The 23,850-nt window shown below is 44.8% G+C and overlaps 1 protein-coding gene across 1 annotated transcript in view; it reads right to left on the bottom strand.

The window, feature by feature from the left end:
• Positions 1 to 23,339, bottom strand: part of SLX4IP (SLX4 interacting protein) — a 104,902-nt gene extending 81,563 nt beyond the window's left edge. The window contains exon 1 of the mRNA XM_075267369.1: positions 23,294 to 23,339. Within this exon, the coding sequence (XP_075123470.1) occupies positions 23,294 to 23,320 (27 nt within the window). The 5' untranslated portion in view covers positions 23,321 to 23,339. The remainder of the gene's footprint in view (positions 1 to 23,293) is intronic.
• Between the last annotated feature and the right edge of the window lie 511 nt (positions 23,340 to 23,850).

Below are 23,850 nucleotides of genomic sequence, written 5' to 3'. Positions count from 1 at the left end.
TGGAGTCAGTTTTCGAGCAGCAATGGGGGCGCCCTCATCGCATCTCCTGCGCTGGGGGACGCCCCCATCGCTGCGAGAGAACTAATTAGCAAACCGGTACAAACCGGTATTTCGAACGAACGGCACGGCGGAGAGCACTTCCAAAGGTAGGAGACGAATAGCCTGTCTAAAGGCTGTTCCGACATTTTACCTAGAAAAAAAAGTTTTTTAATGGTAGAATCCCTTTAACTTAGAAGGAAATGATACTATATACAGGATAGTCCCAGAATAGAACAAATGAAGATACCCTGCAGGAAAAAAGGCAACCAATGGTCACCTGCATCGATGCTCTGGTGGTCCCCATTGGTCTAGGTTTACTTTTCCTGCAGTAATATTGCCCCATACACACGTGGACTCTGTATACAGTACCTGGTCTCGACAGTCATGTCACTAGAATCACAATTTAGGATTGAGATTGGCTGAAGAGATCACATGAATGTGGATCAAAAGATCGACAAGGACCACACAAGCAATGGAACTGGACCTGACAGGTGAGTATTGGTTAGGTTTTTTTTGGAACCTTTCCATTTATTACACTCTCTTGACAACCCCTTTAAATGTCTAGGTCGTTGTTCTCAGAGTCATCAAAAATGATGTCAAATATATAGAAAGTCGGTAGAAATCAAATTAAAAAAATAATAAAATTTGGGTGAGCTGCAATTTTTTAGCAGCACTGGCTCTATAATATATACATCACAGTTACAGGGACGCCGTGAGCAAGAAAGTCATCAAATAGCCCACCCCAGTACCTTATAGAGACCAATGTGATGATCACTGACCTATATTCAGTTTTAAGAATGGTGGCATTATTTTCCAAAAAAGCTGTTTCAGTGCATATGCAAATGAGCCCAGGAGTGCATTAGGGCATGTCTGAGCACCGCTGTGCAGCAGTATTTCAGTATTCTACCCGGCAACAGTGATGTGATTGCACTATTAGATCCTCCCTCTGTGCTATATGCCCTGCGATGTGCTGTATCGTGCATGCGTCGCGGACACCATCATACACTGTCTGCCAATAAGTATTTGGACACCCATGTAAATGAAGATATCTGCGGTCGTGATATACGTCACGCCTTCCGCCTTTAAATAGGAAACAGCATTGGCATTAGTCGCATGCAAGACGCCACGAAGTGCAGAGTTGTCCGATTTCGAGAAAGGGGTAATTGTCGGGTACCACAGAAATGGTCGATTCTTAAGGGACATAGCAAGCGAACTGAATTACCCAAAATCGACAGTGGCCTATGTGATTACGAAGCGGAAGGTGAACGGTGATTGTCGGACTGTCGAGTGCTGGCCAGAGAAACCGCACCCAACCGATGGCTTCCATACACCAGGAGTTTCACCAGGCATCCGGGAGTGTTGTGTCCATCAATACCATCCGTAAGGGCTAGTTCAGACGTGGGGTGCCCGCGCAGGTTTTGACACAGAGAGAGACGCGGCGAGCCGCGTCTCACTCTGGTCAAAACCCGCCTGCCACGACCATCGCAGTCGCAGCTTTCCCCTCCTATGTCGGCTCAAATGAATGAGCCGAGACAGGAGGGTGCTGCCGCTAGGCGGAAGCCGCATTCCAGAACGCCGCGGCTTCCACCTGAAGAAAGGACATGTCACTTCTTTTCTCCGCTAGCAGTAGCCTGCCGCTAGTGGAAAAAAGAAGCCCGGCGGTCTGTATAGACCACCATTGTAAAGGGGCGGATTTTGAAGCGAAATCCACTGTTAAAATCTGCCCCTTTGTTCACGTGTGAACGAGCCCTTCAGGGTCTACCAACTATTGAATAGGAATAAATGTTTTTCTATTCTACCCCAGGCGTCCAAATACTTATTGGTAGACAGTGTATACCTAAAAGAAATCGCTCACGCATGTGCAGAGATCAAAAAAAGGACGCTGAAAAAAATAAGTTTCCTGCTCGATCTTGCCGAGGATTTCCTGACCGATTCAGACGCAGAACCAATGGTGCGGGTCACACCAATGATGGGGCCCATTCATCAGAGCCAAAGGGGAAGGGAGTGGAGAGGAATTTGAGGCGGAAGTGTGAACATGCCCTTACTATGTGACAGCTCCAGTGTGCACAGATAAAAACAGACAGAAAAAAAAAAAACATATGAGAGACTGACCAATGCAGGTGGAGTGTCCCTTTAACGTAAGCCAAGTACTAATTTTTGTTTTATTAAACATTGTATGATCTTGTTTTACATTTTGCAGTGTTTAATACTACTGGAATTATGATAAGCTCCCTTGCCTACTAACCATTTCCCCTTATAGCTGAAAGATACCGATATTTTCTCCAGACTTGTTATACGGAAGCCAAAACCTTGTTGATACAGTTGTGTACCAAACTATGCTGCGCCCTCTTAATATGCTGATCATGCAAGCGTACAAAAATATACGTATATACATATATTTTTATTCTGCGAGAAAGCCAGACTGTTTACATGCTTAAGTGGCTGGAGACTAGACTGCGTGTGTGGTCGGACAACTCAATATCGCTGCAAAGAAGCCAAATGCAGCAGCCGTACTCGTGAAAGTCTCCACATGAATGACAGCTGTGACAACGCAACTTCCTTAAATAGGAATTTCGCAAAGGCAGAATTTCTAAACAATACTAACTAATAATGCCAAAGCGTAGAAAACTCTGGAATTAACTAGAAGGGCTCTGGAAGGGAGAAAAACTTTCCACCGTCTTATATAAAACCTCCACACCAGGGTTTATCTACCTGTCAAGTACCATCAAAGCTGTGGAGGGTCGGACTACAAGATCTCATTGAGGAGAACCAGCTGGTCAATAAAGTCTTAAAGGGAACCTGTCATATGTAAAGCACAGTCCTATCGGCGGGCGGCATGTTATAGAGCAGGAGGAGCTGAATAGATTGATATATAGGTTTGTGGAAAAAGATTCAGGATAACTTGTCATTTATACATTGAAATCTTTGGTCTTTCAATGCTGAAAGGTCCAGGAGGCGGAGCTATCAGTGGTTGACAGCTCTCTCTATGGACAGGCAGAAAGGTGAGGCTGTCAATCACTGATAGCTCCGCCTCCTAGACTTCTAAACATAGAGCAGAGATTGGACAAATGACAAGTTATAGTGAATCTTTACCCACACATCTATATATCAATCTGCTCATTTCTTCCTGCTCTATAACATACTGCCTGTAGACTGAATAGAATTTTTCAAGGCAAGGTTCCATGACAAAAGAAAAAACATGCATTATCCACAATGATGGGTCGGGCACTGTCAGTGTTCATGTCCGTTGCTGTCATAGGATGACAGTAACAGACATTAACCATAGCAGAGTAACAAACACAGATGGAGCCCCCTCTGTCTGTCCATTCCCATTGATTCTAACCAAAAACATGAGGGTTGCTGACGCCATGTTTGTTTACTTTTGTAACAAGAAAATTAAAAAAAAAACAAAAAAAAACACATAACAGAAGAAAGCTTCTATCGTGGTTTTTTTTTTTTTTATGTTGGGGTACATGCAGACAGATACCCGAAGGAGGGGGCTCCATCTGAGTCTGTCATTTAAAGGGGCTCTATCAGCAAAATCATGCTGATAGAGCCCCACATATGCGTGAATAGCCTTTAAAAAGGCTATTCAGGCATCGCTAAAGTTATATTAAACTACCTCCCACTTTTAAAATAATACCTTAAAAAAGAATGTGATCTACTTACCCATCGTGCATGGTGGGCGGGCATTCAGGGTGCGCCGTCTTCTTCATCCACGCCTCCTCTTCCTGCGATGTCCTCGGGTCCCGTCTTCCTCCGGCACTCGCAAACTGACATTGCTAAAAAAAAATGGCCTGGGCGCATTTTTTTTTAGCAATGTCAGTTTGCGAGCGCCGGAGGAAGACGGGACCCGAGGACATCACAGGAAGAGCAAGCGTGGATGAAGAAGACGGCGCACCCTGAATGCCCGCCCACTGTGCACAAGATAAACCGAATGCGGAAAAAAATCAGCGTCCTGCACAATCTTGCCACGGATTCTGCGGCTCAGGGCCCTGATTAGGACCTTTTATCTGGGCCAAATCAGCAGGGGAAAGCCACAACAGAATGCCAAAGCAGGGACATCGTGGCAATTCCGCGGCCGGAAATGAAGAGGAATTTCGCTTATTTTTCCGCCTAGTAAACCTTACAGGATAACTACCTAAAGCTGGAGAAGAACTAATCTGCATACAAGTACCAATGTAAAATGTATACTATAGACTTTAGTGACCACTAGGTTAACCATAAAAAGGTAAGGGTATAGTATAAATATGAGGGGTCTAACTCTATTCTTATCATATACCAACTTATAAGTGCAAATGTAACCTCTAGACCCTTTAAGTCAGGTGCTATAAGCATATGTATATAACGTAGACTCTTACATCCCCCAGGTCAAATGTTCTCTGTCCTATGAAGTACCCACTTATGTATCAACGTATAGCAAATATCCTAAGGCTCTCTGGTATCTTCAGAGTGTGTTCACTTCTGTGAACCAGTGACATTGATATTTCCCACTAAATGTGTCATGGCAGACATGGAGTAGTTGACAATTTCAGAACGGCATGCCAAAATTTCTCCCATAGAAATGAATGGAAGCACCTGGCACGGCGACCGGCCGCCGGCAAAGTGTAAGTGCCAGGTGCTTCCATTCATTTCTATGGGAGCGTGCTGTTCGGAACAGCTGATCCGAACAGTGTTCGCTCATCTCTAGTTACTATTATACAAGAAAAAACAGGAAGTGCAGCCATATTAGTTGTCACATCTGCATCAGATTCCCCATATGCTGTTACTTGGTTAGTTATTAAGGGTACCAATAAAATAACAGTTTACCTTCAGTTTCTTTCGGCTTTATTTTTTTTTCCATACTGGTTAGTGGTAAATGACCACTGGATCTACTGTACTGTAGCCAAGTAAAATACGAGGGGCAATGCAATGATATTTTCCACGATATGAGACGTTTTCCATTGGGAAATAGTTATATATATCCATGACTGACAAGCACTCCAATCACACAAATGTATTTTCACCGTGGCTTTCACTCATTGATAAACCACGAATGAATGGGGCTCCCCCACAAAAACCACAGCAAGATCCGACAGGACACGTTTTTTAAGCTTCCTGCTTCCATCTCTGCCTCCCTTTGAAAACAAATTGCCAATTATTTTGAGACCGTGTTAACATATCCCAAGTGTTCAATTACTCTGCAGCAACCCCACAGGTGAAATGAAGCATTACACTGTGCTGATTTAAATCAATGGACTGTATGAACAGGAGAGGTCCTCCAGAACAAGACACTCTCTTTGTAACTGCTCCCTACTTTGTCCAAGAGATAAGAATCCTGACCAGACGACCTGACCTGACTTAACTGTGTGGGAGCATTATACTGTAAGGGAGGCACTTAGATATTGTGGGACTCACTAAAGGGTCATTATATAGCCCTAAAAGGGAATTATACTGCGTGGGGAATGCAGAGATTTCACAAGTATGTTACAAAAAGGAGGACAGTATTACTGTGTTGGGGAAAAATGGTACTGGATGGGACTGGGTAGGATCAAAAGGGGCACGGGAGGGAGTGGATAGGGTTAGAAAAATGGCTTATAATATGTACCTGTGCAGCACAAATTTCTGGCCTATGAAAATAGGGATTTATGAGTCATCCACTTCCTTCTGGTCCTTCACTATGTCATGTGACAAGCACTAAGACCGCCCAACAGACACAGCGTCTTATTCTACATGTGGAAAGGAAGTCAGTTCCCCTTTCATTCCAATAAGGCTCACATCAAGGCTCTGACACTAGGTTCACACTAGTCTTCGGATACTCGTGGGGTCTGCCGGGTTTTCACTCGAAAAAAGTCTTTTGTCTGTGCATTTTTCAAGCAGATTCAGGGATGGGATCCTCAAACGTAGTTCAAACGCTGGTGTGAATCCAGCCTTACAGGATTGAATAGACTTTCTGTCCACATGAGATGCTATCCCAGGTAAAAAAAAAAAACTGTTCACATGACACAGCTGAGGACCAAAATGGCGTGGAAAATTCAAAAACACAGCCAGGTTTTCTTGAATAAAACTTACCATATATACTCGAGTATAAGCCGAATTTTTCAGCACAGTTTTTGTGCTGAAAAAGCCCCCCTCGGCTTATACTCGAGTCAGCAAAACAGTCCTCAAGCTCAGAGAAGGGGTAGACAGACAACCAAAACACCCCCTACCCAGCACCTACTGCACCCCAAAACTCCGACCATTTTAATTTTTGAAATTTTCCAGTAGCTGCTGCCTTTCCCCCCCTCGGCTTATACTCGAGTCAATACGTTTTCCCAGTTTATTGTGGTACAATTAGGGTCCTCGGCTTATATTCGGGTCGGCTTATACTCGAGTATATACGGTACATCATGTACTTTTTTTCAACAAGCCAGAGAATTTTTTTTATTTTGTGCAAGTACTACTTTAAGTCTAGACTGTGGATATGATATGGTAGATAAAAAAAAATTCCTTAAAATTGTCACGATTAGGTCTTGTTATCGCTGCCTTTTAAAGCTGACTATAGCTAGGACCGGTCTGGCTATCTATGCCCTGTGTCAAGTGCAAAAAGAAAAAGCAAGTCATAAAATAGCAAGGGCTATCCTTTCCCATGGAACTGGGAAAAGCATCACAGAAACAGGATAATGTCATCTGACATCTGAGGATAATAATTATCCCCGGTAAAAATTTAGTGAGCTGGAGAAGGCTTTGAGGCTTTAGAGAAATGCCTGAGCCCTCCTGAGAGAGACAAATGGAAGCTGGTACTGATAACAATGCCTTTAAGAAAGTATGCATGGTATTCTTCAAGGTAGCAGCTTATAAAAACACACACATGACTATATGATCTGAAGGTATTCTTAGCTGCACATCAACTTCTAGTTTATCAGTCTTAGAGAAAACACTCTCTGCACCGTAGTGTTCAGTCCCGCTAACAGTCTCCTTATAGACATATGATAGCGGTGTATATTTTTACATTATGGATACATTTATTTAGAGAACTGACCTTACAACTTTGATCCCATTTATCAGAAAACTCTCATCCATGGAGCTAGCATTCATATCGCCCAGTCCCACGGTGGCTGTAAGTGGAAGGTGCAATGTACTATACATTGAAATATGGAGGCCATGACCAGCACAGGCTAGGTCTAGTACAAACATTTAGATTCCAGACTGTTAGGCCCTTTGCACATGACCGAGTGTGCATCCGATGTGGGGCCGAGGGTGCAAAGGAATGCACTCGAATGGCACTTAAAATGAGAGCCGAGGGTCATTTGACACTCGGATGGGATACCGATGACCTATCTTAAAGATTGGCTATCAATATGTAAGTCCTGGAAAACTCCTTTAGGCTAAGGCCCCACAGGACATCCTACAGCAATAAAGCGCTGCGGAAAAAAATGCGGCGGGAACGCATCGCGTTTCCTCCCGTAGCCTTCAAACAGAAAGTTTTCCTCCACGTACTTTCTGTTTCAATTCTAACTATGGGGAACCGCTGGTGTTTCCGTAAGAATAATGGACGTGCTTCAAATTCCAAAACTGTGCCGATTTTGGAAATTGCGGCATGTCCACACTGCAATCTTTACCGCAAAGTAGGCAAGGGATTCGCTAGACTCCCATCCACTTTGCCATTACTGTCATTTTTCCCGCGGCGTTTCCCTCCCGTGGGGCCCTGGCCTTAAAGGGGTATTCCCACGTCGCATACTCACCAGTCTTCGTTGCTGTAAATTCTTCTTTCTTCTGGCTTTGTTGCGTCATTGGTAGGCGGGGTTACATATGCAAAGCCAGCGGCGAGATGCCGCTGGCCCTGCGTGCACGCTCATAGATGGTGAGACCAGTCTAGCCTTCACAATGCGAATACAGACCCCGGCATCCGCCTCTCTCTATTACAGGGTCTGTATTCGCATTGTGAAGGCTAGACTGGTCTATGAGCATGCACGCAGGGCCAGAGGCATCTCACCGCTTGGCTTTGCATATGTGAATACAGATCCGGCATCTGCTGTAATAGAGAGGCGGATGCCGGGGAGTGTAGACGCCGGCACAGATGCACAGCTGCCTGCAACATCGCTATGCTCCTGCCCTGCATGAAGCCAGCAGCGGCAGAAGCGATGCTGCTATTCTGCTCCTTCCCCCCCCCCCTGGAATAGCAGCATCGCTCCTGCCGCTGCTGGCTTCATGCAGGGCAGGAGCATAGCGATGTTGCAGGCATCTGTGCTGGCATCTAACCCTCCCCGGCATCCGCCTCTCTATTACAGCGGATGCCGGGTCTGTATTGGCGGCCCCTTCCCCCCAAAGGGTAAACTACTACCCCCCCCCCCCCCCAGGCTCGCTCCCGTGCACTTAGCCCCTCCTCCCTCCCCCCCCCCCCCCCAGAGCAGCAGATACATCACTTGACTTATGACCAGATAAGTCAAGGGATGTGTAAAAAAAAAAATGAATAAAGTAAGATAGTGGACAAACAAAGCAGTTTTGCTGAAGCAATGTATTTAGGAAAAGTCTTACATTCACATTAACAAGCAGTATAGACAGGATCCTTGTGAAGGTACAACCCCTTTAAGGGGTGTGAAAGGAGCGAAAAGCCCTAAATCTTTGCGATCTAGGACAGCATAAACCAGTTGTCAACACAAGGCCCCACTCTGATCTCAGCTCTGAGGCCACCTCTGCTTTATATACATAGGCCACTGCCTACTTCCCTTTTTATTACATATACACATAGATACATACATGCAAACAAGCTCAAGTTTGTAGAGCAATAAAAACAATACAATAGCTATATTGTTGTAAAATATTCCTTCCCGTGCTCTTACTCAGCATATGGTTGTAGAACAACATTTTTAATAGCTAAGAAACCCAACTCCCTTTTATTATATTGAATCAGTAAAACGTAATTCACCTAAAAGGCCTGGTCTATGGAGCAAGCCATTAAACTACACCATTAGTTCATTTATAGGTGTTTAGAAAGCTTTTATAACCTGCCAGAGTTTTAAGGAATCTGTCATTCATTTTTGGGTCACAATTGTCATCTTATTAGCCGACATTAACTCCTCACGTAACACTGATAAGGCCGCACATAAAACATCCCTGTCCTCCGAGTGACTCTCAATTATCACCTTTATAGATAAGCTCGGGGTGCCGTCATCCCTCCTCTGACAACTAACATCTAGCTTAAATCCACCACAAGAAAGTAACCAAAAGCCACAAAGTTGGCATTTTCTGCTCCGATAAAAAGTTTATAAACCATTCGCCAACCGCCTACAAAAGTTTAAAAGAAAACTCGAGCCGTAAAAATTTCCAAGTATAACGGGTCTCCAAAGTTCACGGAACACATGCGGAGTAAAGAAAACCAGAGGTACCAAAACTAAGGGGGGCTTAGAGCTTGACCTACGTACAAATGGAAAAGCTCAACATATGTGAAGTCCTCAGGTTCTAATAGCCAACACATCGGGGCGCAAAAACTAATAAATAGGCACCAGAATTCTGGCAAAATTTGGACCAAAAAAATTGGCGTACATGCTTTATACCTCATTTACTATGTGTTTTAGACACTTTCTAACAGATTGCAAGTCTCATACGACATAGCAGGGGCTTGTTGAAAAGAGGGTGTGCAGTGGCGTAACTAGGAATGGCGGGGCCCCTATGGCGAACTTTTGACATGTGCCCCTCCCCCTACTGACGCTGAAGACCCTGACTGACCCCCCCCCCCCCGGCACTCCTGCTCTATTATGTTCCATAGTGGTCCCTGCACACAGTATTATACCCCATAGTGGCCCCTGCACACAGTATTATCCCCCCATAGTGGCCCCTGCACACAGTATTATCCCCCCATAGTGGCCCCTGCACACAGTATTATACCCCATAGTGGCCCCTGCACACAGTATTATGTCCCATAGTGGTCCCTGCACACAGTATTATACGCATAGTGGCCCCTGCACACAGTATTATGCCCCATAGTGGTCCCTGCACACAGTATTATCCCCCCATAGTGGCCCCTGCACACAGTATTATCCCCCCATAGTGGCCCCTGCACACAGTATTATACCCCATAGTGGCCCCTGCACACAGTATTATGTCCCATAGTGGTCCCTGCACACAGTATTATACGCATAGTGGCCCCTGCACACAGTATTATGCCCCATAGTGGCCCCTGCACACAGTATTATGCCCCATAGTGGTCCCTGCACACAGTATTATGTCTCATAGTGGTCCCTGCACACAGTATTATGCCCCATAGTGGCCCCTGCACACAGTATTATGCCCCATAGTGGTCCCTGCACACAGTATTATGTCTCATAGTGGTCCCTGCACACAGTATTATGCCCCATAGTGGCCCCTGCACACAGTATTATGCCCCACTGTGGACACCTATGAGCAATTATTATACTCTGGGGTCTGAAAAAACACTGTTACTTACCTATCCCCGGCTCCGCTGCACTCATTGGTGGTGTTGGCCATCTTCAATGACGTCTGGGACGTCACATGACTCAGGACGCAGGTCCGGGTCATGTAAAGTCAGGGAAGTCACAGAAGTAGGCCTGAAGCCTGTCTGGATCTCGGAGAGAATCCGCCCAAAGAAAGGGCAACTCGCTTCTCGCGGGTAAAAAGCACGCTAGCAGTATCCATAGACCACCATTGTGAGGGGGCGGATTATGACTTCAGTTATGCGCCATAATCTGCCCCCCCTGTGCCCGTGTGAACGGGCCCAAAGGGTACTGTGCAGCTGAAATCCAAGTGTCCGAAACCTATCCGCCTCCTATCTGCTATCGACAAAGAGTCGGACGGCCTTCAACACAAGCTTAGATGGTCAAATAGGTCCAGAGGAAAGGAGAAGTTTCTGCAGGCACACATCTAATGTATATGGGAAATGCACCTCAAGCGCCAGCCCAATAATGTCACACTTTTGCGATGTACTACTGTTTCACAGCTAAAATGGCCACAAAAAAAAGCTTTGTGTATACAATGAAGGAAGACGGCATGGGTCACATGGCCAAGCTTCTGGTCTACTTGATCCAGCACAGGTCTGACTGTGACAGCTGTCACATGATAAGGGCCATTTTACCCTGTAACCCAAGGGTGTCAAACTCATTTTCGCCAAGGGTCACGTCAGCCTTACGGATGTCTTCAAAGGGCTGTTAGTAATCCTGGGACTGTATATACATAGCTACGCCAGTTATGTGTAGTTACATTTATAGTCCGATGAAGGCAACCATAAGGTTAATATATTGTTAATACACATAGGTAGTAGTATCCTAGTTATCTCCCCTACAAGTAACAGTCCCCCATAGGTAATAGTGTCCTATATGATCACCCATGGGTTCTACCCAACCCAAATTACATCACACACAGTCCAGGCCACACAATTTCATACTTACCTCTTCTTCCAACAAAGCGCTGATGCGGGGCCCGGGCGTGCACCCTGTACCAGATGCTGGATGCCAGGATGTAACGTCCTGGCATTCTTTAGCGTTGTGACGCAACGTGCAGTGAGACCTAGAGGTGGCGTCAGAGGACGGCCTGGACAGTGTGGATACGTGAGTAAAAGCCACAACCTACTGCAATAATCCAATAGGTAGCAGCTCATTAAAAATATTGCCACCCCCATTAATACTATGAGGCGCCACCTAAGGCTATCACCTCAGGTTGCTACAGAGGCGACCCTGGGCAGCGGCAGGATTTAGCCCGTGGGGCCTTGTGTTTGCCACCTGTGCTGTCATCCAAACTGCAATAAATCTTAAAAGTTCCCAAAAACATCTTTGTCCTATCTATGGTGACTACATAAACAGATTAAGTAAACTTAAAGGGGTTCTCCAAAGAACACAACCATATTGAAATTTGTAGACAATTAAAAAACAGAAACATTTTTGCAAGTAATAATAATTAGAGATGAGCGAGTAGTACCCGATCGAGTAGGTATTCAATCGAATACTACGGTATTCGAAATACTCGTACTCGATCAAGTACCACTCGCTGTTCGAATGTAAAAGTTCGATGCAGAACCAGCATTGATTGGCCGAATGCTATACAGTCGGCCAATCAAAGCTGGTTCTTCTCCTACCTTTAGAAGTCTTCTCCGTGCAGCTTCCCCGCGGCGTCTTCCGGCTCTTCATTCACTCTGCCAGGCATCGGGCCTGGGCAGAGCTGACTGCGCATGTCCGCTTGTAGTGTGGGCATGGCGCAGTCGGCTCTGCCCAGGCCCGATGCCTGGCAGAGTGAATTCAGAGCCGGAAGATGCCGCGGGGACGCTGCACGGAGAAGACTGCTCGGAGGATCCAGCCCGACCCTCACTCGTGGACTTGGTAAGTATAATTTGATCGAACGTTGCCTACCCCTGAAACGAGCATTTTCCCCCCATAGACTATAATAGGGTTCGATATTCGATTCGAGTAGTCGAATATTGAGGGGCTACTCGAAACGAATATCGAACCTCGAACATTTTACTGTTCGCTCATCTCTAATAATAATAAATTCTTTTGCATATTTTATTTTGGATTTTGTGTTTTTTTTTCTTATTACTTTATTTTTCTTGTACAATAACTTTTTATTTTCTTTTTGAAAACCTGAAGGCCTGCAGCTGACATGAGTTTTCCATATTTACCGTCCAGGTTGCGGTGCAGGAATTTTACAGTAATATGTGGGATTAGATGGCGCTCTCCACGCGCTTGCCAAGCACAGACGGTAATGATGTAAACAATTGGGCTGTTTATACAATGCTTCATGATTAACAAGCTACCTTACATGAAAGGTAGGGAATCGCCTTCCATTAAGATACGGGCGATAATAGAAGACAGAGGTGGCTGCAGATATCAGTGACAGCGCAGATAGTGGAGCCCATTTAGGGCTATTAGTTTATCAGGAGTTTGCCTTGATGAGTTCATCTAGTCAGTCATGGATAGAAGTCAAGAGCTTCCCACACAAACACTGATCTCGGGTAGTAACAGAGGTGATCTAGTCCAAATTCAGGGAGGTGTCAGTTTATAAACGGCTTGTTCTCAGCGTAAAAACCTGTTCAGACTGAGTATTTTTTTTCTACTCATTTCCAGATGACCCAATTATTGAGTATTTCTTGCAGTGAACGCTTTTCTACAGTAAGGCCTTATGTACACAGCCGTATTATATGACCTGGGACGGCATCTTCACACAGGGGAATTTGGAGCAGATTTTGAGACAGACACTGTACTATACTGCCCCTACAGGTGCAGGTAGACAGAGCAAGGTCAAAGCTGAAGACCTGATCTGCATGTTGCTAACAATGAGACTCCCAATAATATTGTGAACCTGGAAGTGCCCTTTAAAGGGATTCTACCATTAAAAAACTATTTTTTCTAGGTAACACGTCGGAATAGCCTTTAGAAAGGCTATTCGTCTCCTACCTTTAACCGACTGCAGCGCCGCCTCTATGTTCTTCTGTATCCTCCCCTTCCTTCTTCGGCTTGATGTCGGACGCCTGAGCAGTACGCTCTGTTCGGCGAAGACTTCGAGGAACGTACTGCGCATGCGCGAAACTGCGGTGTCGGCCCTATGGCCGCGGGCATGTGCAGTACGTTTGGCAAAGTTCGCCGAACAGAGCGTACTGCGCAGGCGTCCTACATCAAGCTGAAGAAGGAAGGGGAGGATACAGAAGAACATAGAGGTGGCGCTGCAGTCGGTTTTCGAGCAGCAATGGGGACGCCCCCATCGCTGCGAGAGAACTAATTAGCATACCGTTACAAACTGGTATTTCGAACGAACGGCACGGTGGAGAGCACTTCAAAGGTAGGAGACGAATAGCCTTTCTAAAGGCTATTCCGACGTGTTACCTAGAAAAAATAGTTTTTTAATGGTAGAATCCCTTTAAGAAACAAGTACTTTAGTATAACCCACCTCAGACCTACCGTATATTCTGATTCAGGCACATATATAGTGATATAGGGCATATACAACACTTCTCTAATGTAAACCTGTTATTGCTATTGTAAGTGATTCGATCATAGGCTTGCCGCCACTCTTTGACCATATGCTCTAAAAAGTTGGGTTAATGGGGGTTGCACCATTATGAACACTTATTTCCTGCCCATAGGACAAGGGATACATGTTTGATCACTGGTGGGCCCTGAAAGTCCCTAACTGACTGAACGTCCCCCTAAAGCAGGGGTCACCAATCACCGGTCCTCGGACCAGGATAAGGGATTTTTTGTCCGTCCGCAGGGCGGGATAGTGGGCTGGCCTTAGTCTTTGCGGGATACTTCGCGCTAGGCCACATTGCTATGGTAAGGTGTAAACTATCGGGTAGCGCGGTGTCCTGTAGCTGCTAAGGACGCCACACTACCCGATAGTTTACATACATACATACATTACTATAACAATGTGGCCTAGCGCGAAGTATCCAGCCTCGGTGTCGCTTACTTAGCAACACGGCCTAGCGTAAAGTATCCAGCCTCGGTGTTTAGCGATTCGCCATGTCTGCTCAGATACTCGTGTCACGCCTGCCGGCCCCAATGGTGGAGCATCCCGCCGTAGAGCCTTCACCTATAACTCCGCCTTCATTTGACTAAAGTCCAGCCCCGCCAGGCCATGGAAAAATGGTCTTGCTTGAAGCCTGTCTCTGGTGCAAAAAAAGGTTGGGGACCATTGCCCTAAAGCACCAGCGTTCTTGCGTGACTAGCCTTCCATTAATGTCTATGACGCTGTAGGAGATTACAGTCCGAGCAAAGAAGTGAATGGAGCACCAGTCACACAAGTTTCACAGAGAGGCTTCTGGGGGACTCTTGATCATTGTCAATCAATTGGATACTTAGATGTCCCCTGTCCAGTCGATAGGGAATACATTTCCATAATGGCACACCCCCTTTAAGGGGGCTTTTCCTGGACCATGATACTGCGTTCTACTTCTTCTCCGGTAGTGACTTTACCTACGGTGACAATGTTCTTTCTATGGGCTGGGACTGTCACCACTGAGATGGTTAGAGAAACTGTTTAAAATTGCGCAAAATTAAAAATTATTTATATTTGCAAAATTGTCTACCCATGTAAATATGGTTATGTTTATGGGACGACCCCTTTAATCCAGCCTTACAGTCAGTATCCGGGTGCTTTCTGCTTCCCTATACAGCAATACCCCAACAAGAACCTATTCAGAGACGTGTACTTGCTGCCGGCGGCTTTCCATATAATCTGGAATAAAATGCATTAAACAACTTCTTGTCATAAATCGGAGCCGGTGACCCGTATAATTGTGAATTTTGATGTCGACTATCAGACTGCACGGTGAATTAGAGGGTGAGCGCTGGGGGTGACGCGCCTCCCCCCCTGTCCTGGTAACAGTATGTACATCCACTAAATGCAATTTGCCTCGGACTGACTTGCCAAATGCTTTCTACTTTTCACCACGTTTTAACAACTGACTGACATTATTTTATTAGCTACAAAGCGGCTACTTTAGACAACCCGAGCTTAAGCACAACCTTCCATAAAAACCGGGCTCTGTTTGTGTTACAAGTCACCCACTGAAACAAGAAACTGCCCTGGGAACTTTATGATAATAGATACACAAGCCTTCATTATCGTAAAAATCACAAATGCGGCACTGTATATACACACAGGCACATGTGTGCGCCCCTCCTGAAAAACAAGACCAACTCATACAAGAAGGCAAGCGTTTGGGACGGAGCCGTGGGTATGCCATATCCCCCCTCGATCATACTCTTCAGAAATTATATAGATTTAATGTAAAAAATAACACGTGTTATTTTTTGGTATTAGGCATTATGCATATGGCTGTGTACGTGACGCCGGCCATGCCCGAACGGCACACGGATGTCATCGATGTGCCGGGCTTACGCAGCCTCTTGGCCACAATATTGGAGAGGAATAGGACCTGTCCTGAGTTTTGTCGGCCCACACACAGAACCGAGGACACATAGAAATGAATGGGTCAGTGTCCTATCCGGGAAAAACCTATATGACATATGCAAAAGTCGTGCAAGGAAAATGGCGCCACTGGTGAACCTAGTGGTGCAATAGTATCTTGTTTTAGGTGGTTAAGTTCACATCTGCATCAAAGACTCTAAGACACCTAGAGATTAGCGTTCCACTAGAACAGAGGTTCTCAAACTTATTTTGTCTACCGCCCACTTCGAGAATTAATTATTTTCTAGCGCCCCCGAACCCCCCCCCCCCCAATTTTTTTTACTTTACTACATCTTAAGCGTAAAGGAGCAGTAAAGTTTGTGTTAAAAGCAAAAAAAAACAATTTTAAAGGGATAGCCTCATGAAGCTTGATCTGCCTTCTAAGCTGCCTAAAAATCTTCTTTCTTCCTGTTTGCTCGCGTCAATTAGCCCCGCCCCAAAATTAGTGTGTAGCTCCGCCCACCACATAGCGTGATCCTATGGGATGACTGAAGGGTCTGTGATGTCATCAAAAGGTTCTGTAGACTTGGATTTACCTTGTACGGAGTTTCCTAAAGGACCTGGCTCCTCTGCCCACTAGCAGCCTGCTCTATATAATAAAGCTTTATCCTAGTGAACAGAAAGACCAGGTCCTTTAGCCCAGTAGGATTTAGACTGCTTTATATAAGAAAGCAGCACTTATTCCACCCCCCACCCCCCCTCTATCTCACAGCACGGAGCTAGGTGATGTGTATGTGATGTGTATGTGTGGTGCAGACACAGGCTGGCTCCGTACACTCAGCCCCTCCCCCTCTCTCCCCCCACACAGCAGGGAGCTATGTCATGTGGCTCCCTCAGCAATGAGCAGGGGGCCAGGTGCTAGTGTCCATAATGAAGTGAATAAAGTAAGATAGTGGACAAACAAAGCAGTTTTGCTGAAGCAGTGTATTTAGGAAAAGTCTTACATCCACATTAACAAGCAGTATAGATAGAATCATTGTTATGATACCACCCCTTTAAATTAGCCATCGCCCCCCTAAACCGCTTCAACGCCCCCCAATCTTCTCTGTGCCCTTTACTGCCCCCCTATAGGCCTCCAGCGCCCACAAGGGGGCGTTATCGCCCACTTTGAGAAAGACTGCACTAGAAGCTGCAGTGAATCCGTCTCCTCTCCTGGGTCACCAAATTTCTTCTTCTAAATTGCAGGGCCATACATTTACAATGGCGCCGGATTATGGTCCAGGACTAAGAATGGAAAATTTACAGAACTTGGTCATGTACCCCCATCTGATCCAGGAGTTGGACCCCCACCGTTCTATTATTAATTGCCTACCCTACGTGCCAAGGGTGCCAAGGCTGATAAAGGTACAGTAGTGGGCACATATGGGATCAGGACCTGTTCAGGATAAAATCTCACCCTCCGGAGATACAATATAAAGGTCTCCATTCAATGACACCAAGCAGAGATCTTATAAACAGTAAGAAATGAATATGAAGAGTAGATCTGACTACTGAAGAACATTTCCCGGATGTGACGTAACCAGAAGACCCCTTCTTCCCCAGTTCCACCATCTTATTCAAGAAATATTGACTCGAGTGATATCAGTAAATCTGACAGTGCTCAGGACCAGGTCTAAGGGATAATTCCCAAATGATGAAAATACGACAGAGCGAGAACGTGACACATCAATTCCCCGAAATGACATAAATTCCCTTTTTGTGATATCCTATATTTAAACGGTAACAGGACATGAGAAAAGTTGGTTACTAAAGGTCAGACACCTAAAAATAAAGCCGAATTTTCCACAAAAAGGAGAAGTAAATGGCCCCATAAAATTGCAGAGTCACGGTGCACACATAGATTCAGTGATATTACATAAGTCCGATGACTCCTCGAATCATAAGACATCGGCGTGTACGGACTATATAATCTCTATGGTGATGAGGAAGACTCCAAACATATACCAAGTGACTGGCTATATCCATCCTACTCTATAATCCATTGGTGCCCGATCCCCGAAAATAAGTCATCCCCCAAAAGTAAGACATAGCAGAGGTTTTGTTGAATTGCCTAATATAAGGCACCCCCTGAAAGTAAGACATCCCCTAATAATACGGTAATAATCTTTCTGCGCAAAAATTGTATGAAGAAAAACATTGCATCCGGCTGAACACTGTGCGCAATGTTCCGTGTGCACAGGTATGACGGCTGCTGCGATATGTATCCACTGTTCCTGCTGCAGTAGGATGAGCTGGGAGATGCCCACTGTGCATACACTAAACATCGTATGCGGGGGGGGGGTTCACTCTCCCAGCTCATCCCACAGCAGCAGGAACAGTAAATACAAAGTGCGGTATCACAGCGGCGTCAGCAGCCGGCATACCTGTGCAAACAGAGCACCGCACACAGCGTTCAGCCGGCTGCAATGTTTTTCTCATACAATATTTGCACAGCAAGCACATAAGACATCCCCTGAAAATAAGACACAGCATGTCTTTAGGATCAAAATGTAATATAAGACACTGTCTTATTTTCGGGGAAACACGGTATGGTGAAGGCCTCAATGCTGGTCCTTGACTCTGCTGCAAGGGATGTCTATGGACAATGTATACAATAACAGTGGGGTATATACATCTGGAGCTTTAACCAATGAATATATGAAACGTGGGGTAAAAACAAGGCTGGAACAGAGCAAATGTCTAAAGAGATAGGAGTGATAGTGTCACACACCTGCGGACAGCGTCTTCTTTCCTATTTCTGTCTCTTTCAGTAAATAACTAAATTTTTTAAGAAATAACAAAGCTGAAGTATTTTTTTTTCTTAAAGCTCTGCATTGACACTCCTCTATTATTCCTCCTGGAAATACATGAATAATTTGACAACCGGATGTTACCAGTCGGAGTGTGTTCCTGCAGACACTACCCAATCAGTGCACACAATATCAGACTGCCTATGGACCCACCCCTATTAAAAGTGAAGTGAAGCCCCCACGATTAGATATTTATGGCCTAGTCTAGTGATAGGCCACAAAAAATCCTGACCAACCCATGTAATAATGAAGCCTTATGCTTCGGTTCGATGGTGGGGCTGCACGACACGACTGGGTAGAGCGCCACCAATTCTGCAGTACCTGGTACTACACAACGCTGAGTCCCATTCACTTTGAGTACGCCATCAGTAATCCTCAATGAAGAGGTCGGAGCCTGCAGCACCTTGAAACAGCTGATCATGGGGGTGTTAGAAGCTGAACCCCCACAGATCTGATTTTGATTACTTATCTTATGGATAAGCCACCAGTGTTAAAGTATTGGGGAACCCCCTTTAATTCGGAGTTACAGCCCCCCTTATATATCTATAGGCCTATACTGTAGGTATTCATATTGCACAGATTCAGGAGGACACAGTAAGTATATTTTGTCAGGGTAGCCTGTACGAATCCCTCGTACTCTATACATTAGGTCTCAGACCCCCGGACAAAGTCAGGTCTCTGGATCAGAATGGGAATAGCAGCTCTGGACAGTCGCACTTCCATTAAGGCCTACTTTTCTTCTGAGGGTTTCCGCTCTGCTATACGCACTCGAAAGCTTTTCAACACTTTTTTAGCTCAGCATAACCTATTAGCTTCTTCTAATGAAAGAATGCGGCCATTTCTATTGTGTCAGCTCTTTTATTCCACAGTCCAAGCGCAGGCAAAGGCGCAGATCTATGGATGAACATCGCCATCTAGTGGACAGCGTGACTGACGGCGCAGCACTACAATACACAGCGCTGACAATAGGCATATACTGTATGTAATAGCAACACCTTTTGAGCTAGAAGTACTTTTTAATATAACGAATTCACACCTGGCAGTATTCAGGTATACGTAACAGATACATATATATGTATATAGAGTATACAACACATCACACAGATCCGCCATCAGAAGGGTTAAGGACACTCATTAAAGCATGTTCACACAGCTGAATTACACACCTCTTCCTCCGATGTCCTCGGGTCCTGTCTTCCTCCAGCGCTTGCAAACTGACATTTGCTTACAAAAATGGCCTGGGCGCATGCGCAGTAGCATGCTGCTTCTACTACGGCTACTGCGCATGCGCCCAGGCCATTTTTTTTTAGCAAATGTCAGTTCGCGAGTGCCGGAGGAGGACAGGACCCGAGGACATCGGGGGAAGAGGAGGCGTGGATGAAGAAGACATCAGACCCTGAATGCCAAATTCTGCCTAAAGTCTGCCTCTTATTCATTTCCATAGGAAGCCAACGCTGACCTTTTCCGATAGTGGTAAAAATAAGCATCATGATCGATCCCGATTCTGCTGATAACTGACTGGAGTGAATGGGAAGCAAAAAAAAAAAATACCTGAAGCTGAATTTTTCAGCTTGTACAAATTCATCTGCGTGAGCGTACCCTATCCAGACCGTCAGAATTCTAGGAAAAGAATAAGAAATTCGACTTGATGGAAAAGGAAAATGTGCTCTAGCGCCACCTCCTGGAAAGCAGATCTCTATTGATCAATGCCTGGTTGTCAAGAAATCTAGTGAGATGATCATAGTGCCCCTCCTGTCCCACATGAGAACATAGTACAAGGGCCGTCTACTACCAAAGACTCTCTGCTCACATCCCAGACTTCACATCTGCAGACGAGAAGAGGAAACTCTACATCCTACTGGGAGAAGAAGAGGCCACTGTGGAGATCGCTGCCCAATACGTGTCCAGCTGCCACCAACTGAGGGGAAGATGAGACCCCAAGGACTATTATACCTCAAATCAATAAACACCCATCCACCTCACGCCCTCCAACCAACAATTGTTGGGGATCACAGGATTCAGATAGTTACTGGACTCCCCCTTTAACAATTACCAGAGACCAAGAATACAGAATACATTAGGAGATGTAAAAATAAAGTATGTGCAGAAAGGGGCAAAGCTAAGACAAAAAAGAGATCTGATATTCTGGGAAATGTATAAGAATGATGCAAATTATGGGTGTACAGAATGGCACGCTGAATATCAGCCCAGATCTGGCATTTTGAGAAATTTCACATCAGTTTTGCTGACTTGCATATTCAGGGATCTCAGAGCCCTATAATCTCCACAATGAATCATCGTTAATAATTAATAAAAATCTGTAACACAATAGCATGAGGATTATAAAGAGGAGATGGGGGTCAGTGAGTGCCCAGAACAGGATGTGTAGTTTTAGGGCCCAGGGCATTAGAGGTGAGCAAGGGGTCACATAGCAAAACTTGTACTGAGACCCCCACCCCACCGTGACCAGCATCAGCCATAAGTACCAAGGATACTCTATAATTATTTATTACATGTACACAGTGATGTCACAGTACAGGGATAATACACACAGTGATGTCACAGTACAGGGATAATACACACAGTGATGTCACAGTACAGGGATAATACACACAGTGATGTCACAGTACAGGGATAATACACACAGTGATGTCACAGTACAGAGAATACACACAGTGATGTCACAGTACAGGGATAATACACACAGTGATGTCACAGTACAGAGATAATACACACAGTGATGTCACAGTACAGAGATAATACACACAGTGATGTCACAGTACAGGGATAATACACACAGTGATGTCACAGTACAGGGATAATACACACAGTGATGTCACAGTACAGAGATAATACACACAGTGATGTCACAGTACAGGGATAATACACACAGTGATGTCACAGTACAGGGATAATACACACAGTGATGTCACAGTACAGAGATAATACACACAGTGATGTCACAGTACAGAGATAATACACACAGTGATGTCACAGTACAGAGATAATACACACAGTGATGTCACAGTACAGGGATAATACACACAGTGATGTCACAGTACAGAGATAATACACACAGTGATGTCACAGTACAGAGATAATACACAAAGTGATGTCACAGTACAGAGATAATACACACAGTGATGTCACAGTACAGAGATAATACACACAGTGATGTCACAGTACAGGGATAATACACACAGTGATGTCACAGTACAGGGATAATACACACAGTGATGTCACAGTACAGAGATAATACACACAGTGATGTCACAGTACAGAGATAATACACACAGTGATGTCACAGTACAGGGATAATACACACAGTGATGTCACAGTACAGGGATAATACACACAGTGATGTCACAGTACAGGGATAATACACACAGTGATGTCACAGTACAGGGATAATACACAGTGATGTCACAGTACAGGGATAATACACACAGTGATGTCACAGTACAGGGATAATACACACAGTGATGTCACAGTACAGGGATAATACACACAGTGATGTCACAGTACAGGGATAATACACAGTGATGTCACAGTACAGGGATAATACACACAGTGATGTCACAGTACAGAGATAATACACACAGTGATGTCACAGTACAGGGATAATACACAGTGATGTCACAGTACAGGGATAATACACACAGTGATGTCACAGTACAGAGATAATACACACAGTGATGTCACAGTACAGAGATAATAAACATAGTGATGTCATAGTACAGGGATAATACACACAGTGATGTCACAGTACAGAGATAATACACACAGTGATGTCACAGTACAGGGATAATACACAGTGATGTCACAGTACAGGGATAATACACACAGTGATGTCACAGTACAGGGATAATACACACAGTGATGTCACAGTACAGGGATAATACACACAGTGATGTCACAGTACAGGGATAATACACAGTGATGTCACAGAACAGGGATAATACACACAGTGATGTCACAGTACAGGGATAATATACACAGTGATGTCACAGTACAAGGATAATACACACAGTGATGTCACAGTACAGGGATAATACGCACAGTGATGTCACACTGCAAGAATGATACCACAATACAGCATATAGTAATCTACAGTATTTAGCGACATGCTAGTTTAGGAAATATGTACGGTGATGTCACACTAAAGGGACCAGGCATGGGAAGAAAGAAAAACATAATGATGTCACAAGCAGGTATAATACATGACGTTTTACTGCATATTCTCCATAGTATGTTAAGCGGGCCTCATTACTTGTAGGGCCACATAGAGGATCGTGTCTGTAAATAGAAGTCCTTATGCTATTTGTAATAAGCTATTATCACCCAGCTTTCCCAGACTCCTGACAGCAACTCTACCTTGAAATGCAAGAATCAGAGAACAGAAAGATTTGGCATTTAGAAGTCTGACCTGTAATTCAACCCAGCTTTCCCAGAAAGGGAAGTACTAAAACATTTCCCCAAGTTGAGATTTTCATCCTTTTTTTCACATTTAGTATTATGAGTGGCAGTAACTCACAAAATAACAGCCCACGCCGGACCTGGCCAGTGATTCATGTATCGACTAGTCTTACCTTCACAACAAGTTTGTTAGACATCATGTCATGGCGTCCGCAAATGAGACCTGTAAAGATCAGCAAAAAAGGATATTAGTTGCCGTAGTCAGATTCATATTCTATTAGTCAGCAAAACATGGCAGGACAAGCAGAGGAGCCCTCGAGGGGTTAATCCTCACATTGTACGTCTATTGAGAGATGAATGCTATTCTCACCAGTGACCGCAGACCCAGCACCGCAGCTCTTATGTACTGGGCTTCACATGCACAGATGCTGCAGCAGCCACTATCTGTGAAAAACGGATGACGTCTGTGTCCTGTCCATTTTTTTTCACGGACCCCAAGACTTGTATGGCCGAGACAAAAAGAGAAACGAAAAAATACCACGTATGCCACAAGGTTTATTTTCATCGTCTCTAGATTTGTGGAAAAAACATGTGAATGGCTGGCATTGACTAAAACAGGTTCTTATACTGTCTGTATTTTTCATGGACATCACAAGGACTATTGTTAATGTGAAAGGACCCACAAACAGGTTTTTTTGGCAAAAATTCCATTTCTAGTAATAGTAGTAGT

Source organism: Leptodactylus fuscus, chromosome 3 (assembly GCF_031893055.1).
Source record: "Leptodactylus fuscus isolate aLepFus1 chromosome 3, aLepFus1.hap2, whole genome shotgun sequence".
Taxonomy (NCBI): Eukaryota; Metazoa; Chordata; class Amphibia; order Anura; family Leptodactylidae; genus Leptodactylus; species Leptodactylus fuscus.
Note: the sequence above shows the minus strand (reverse complement) of the source record. Positions and strands in the feature narration are given on the sequence as shown.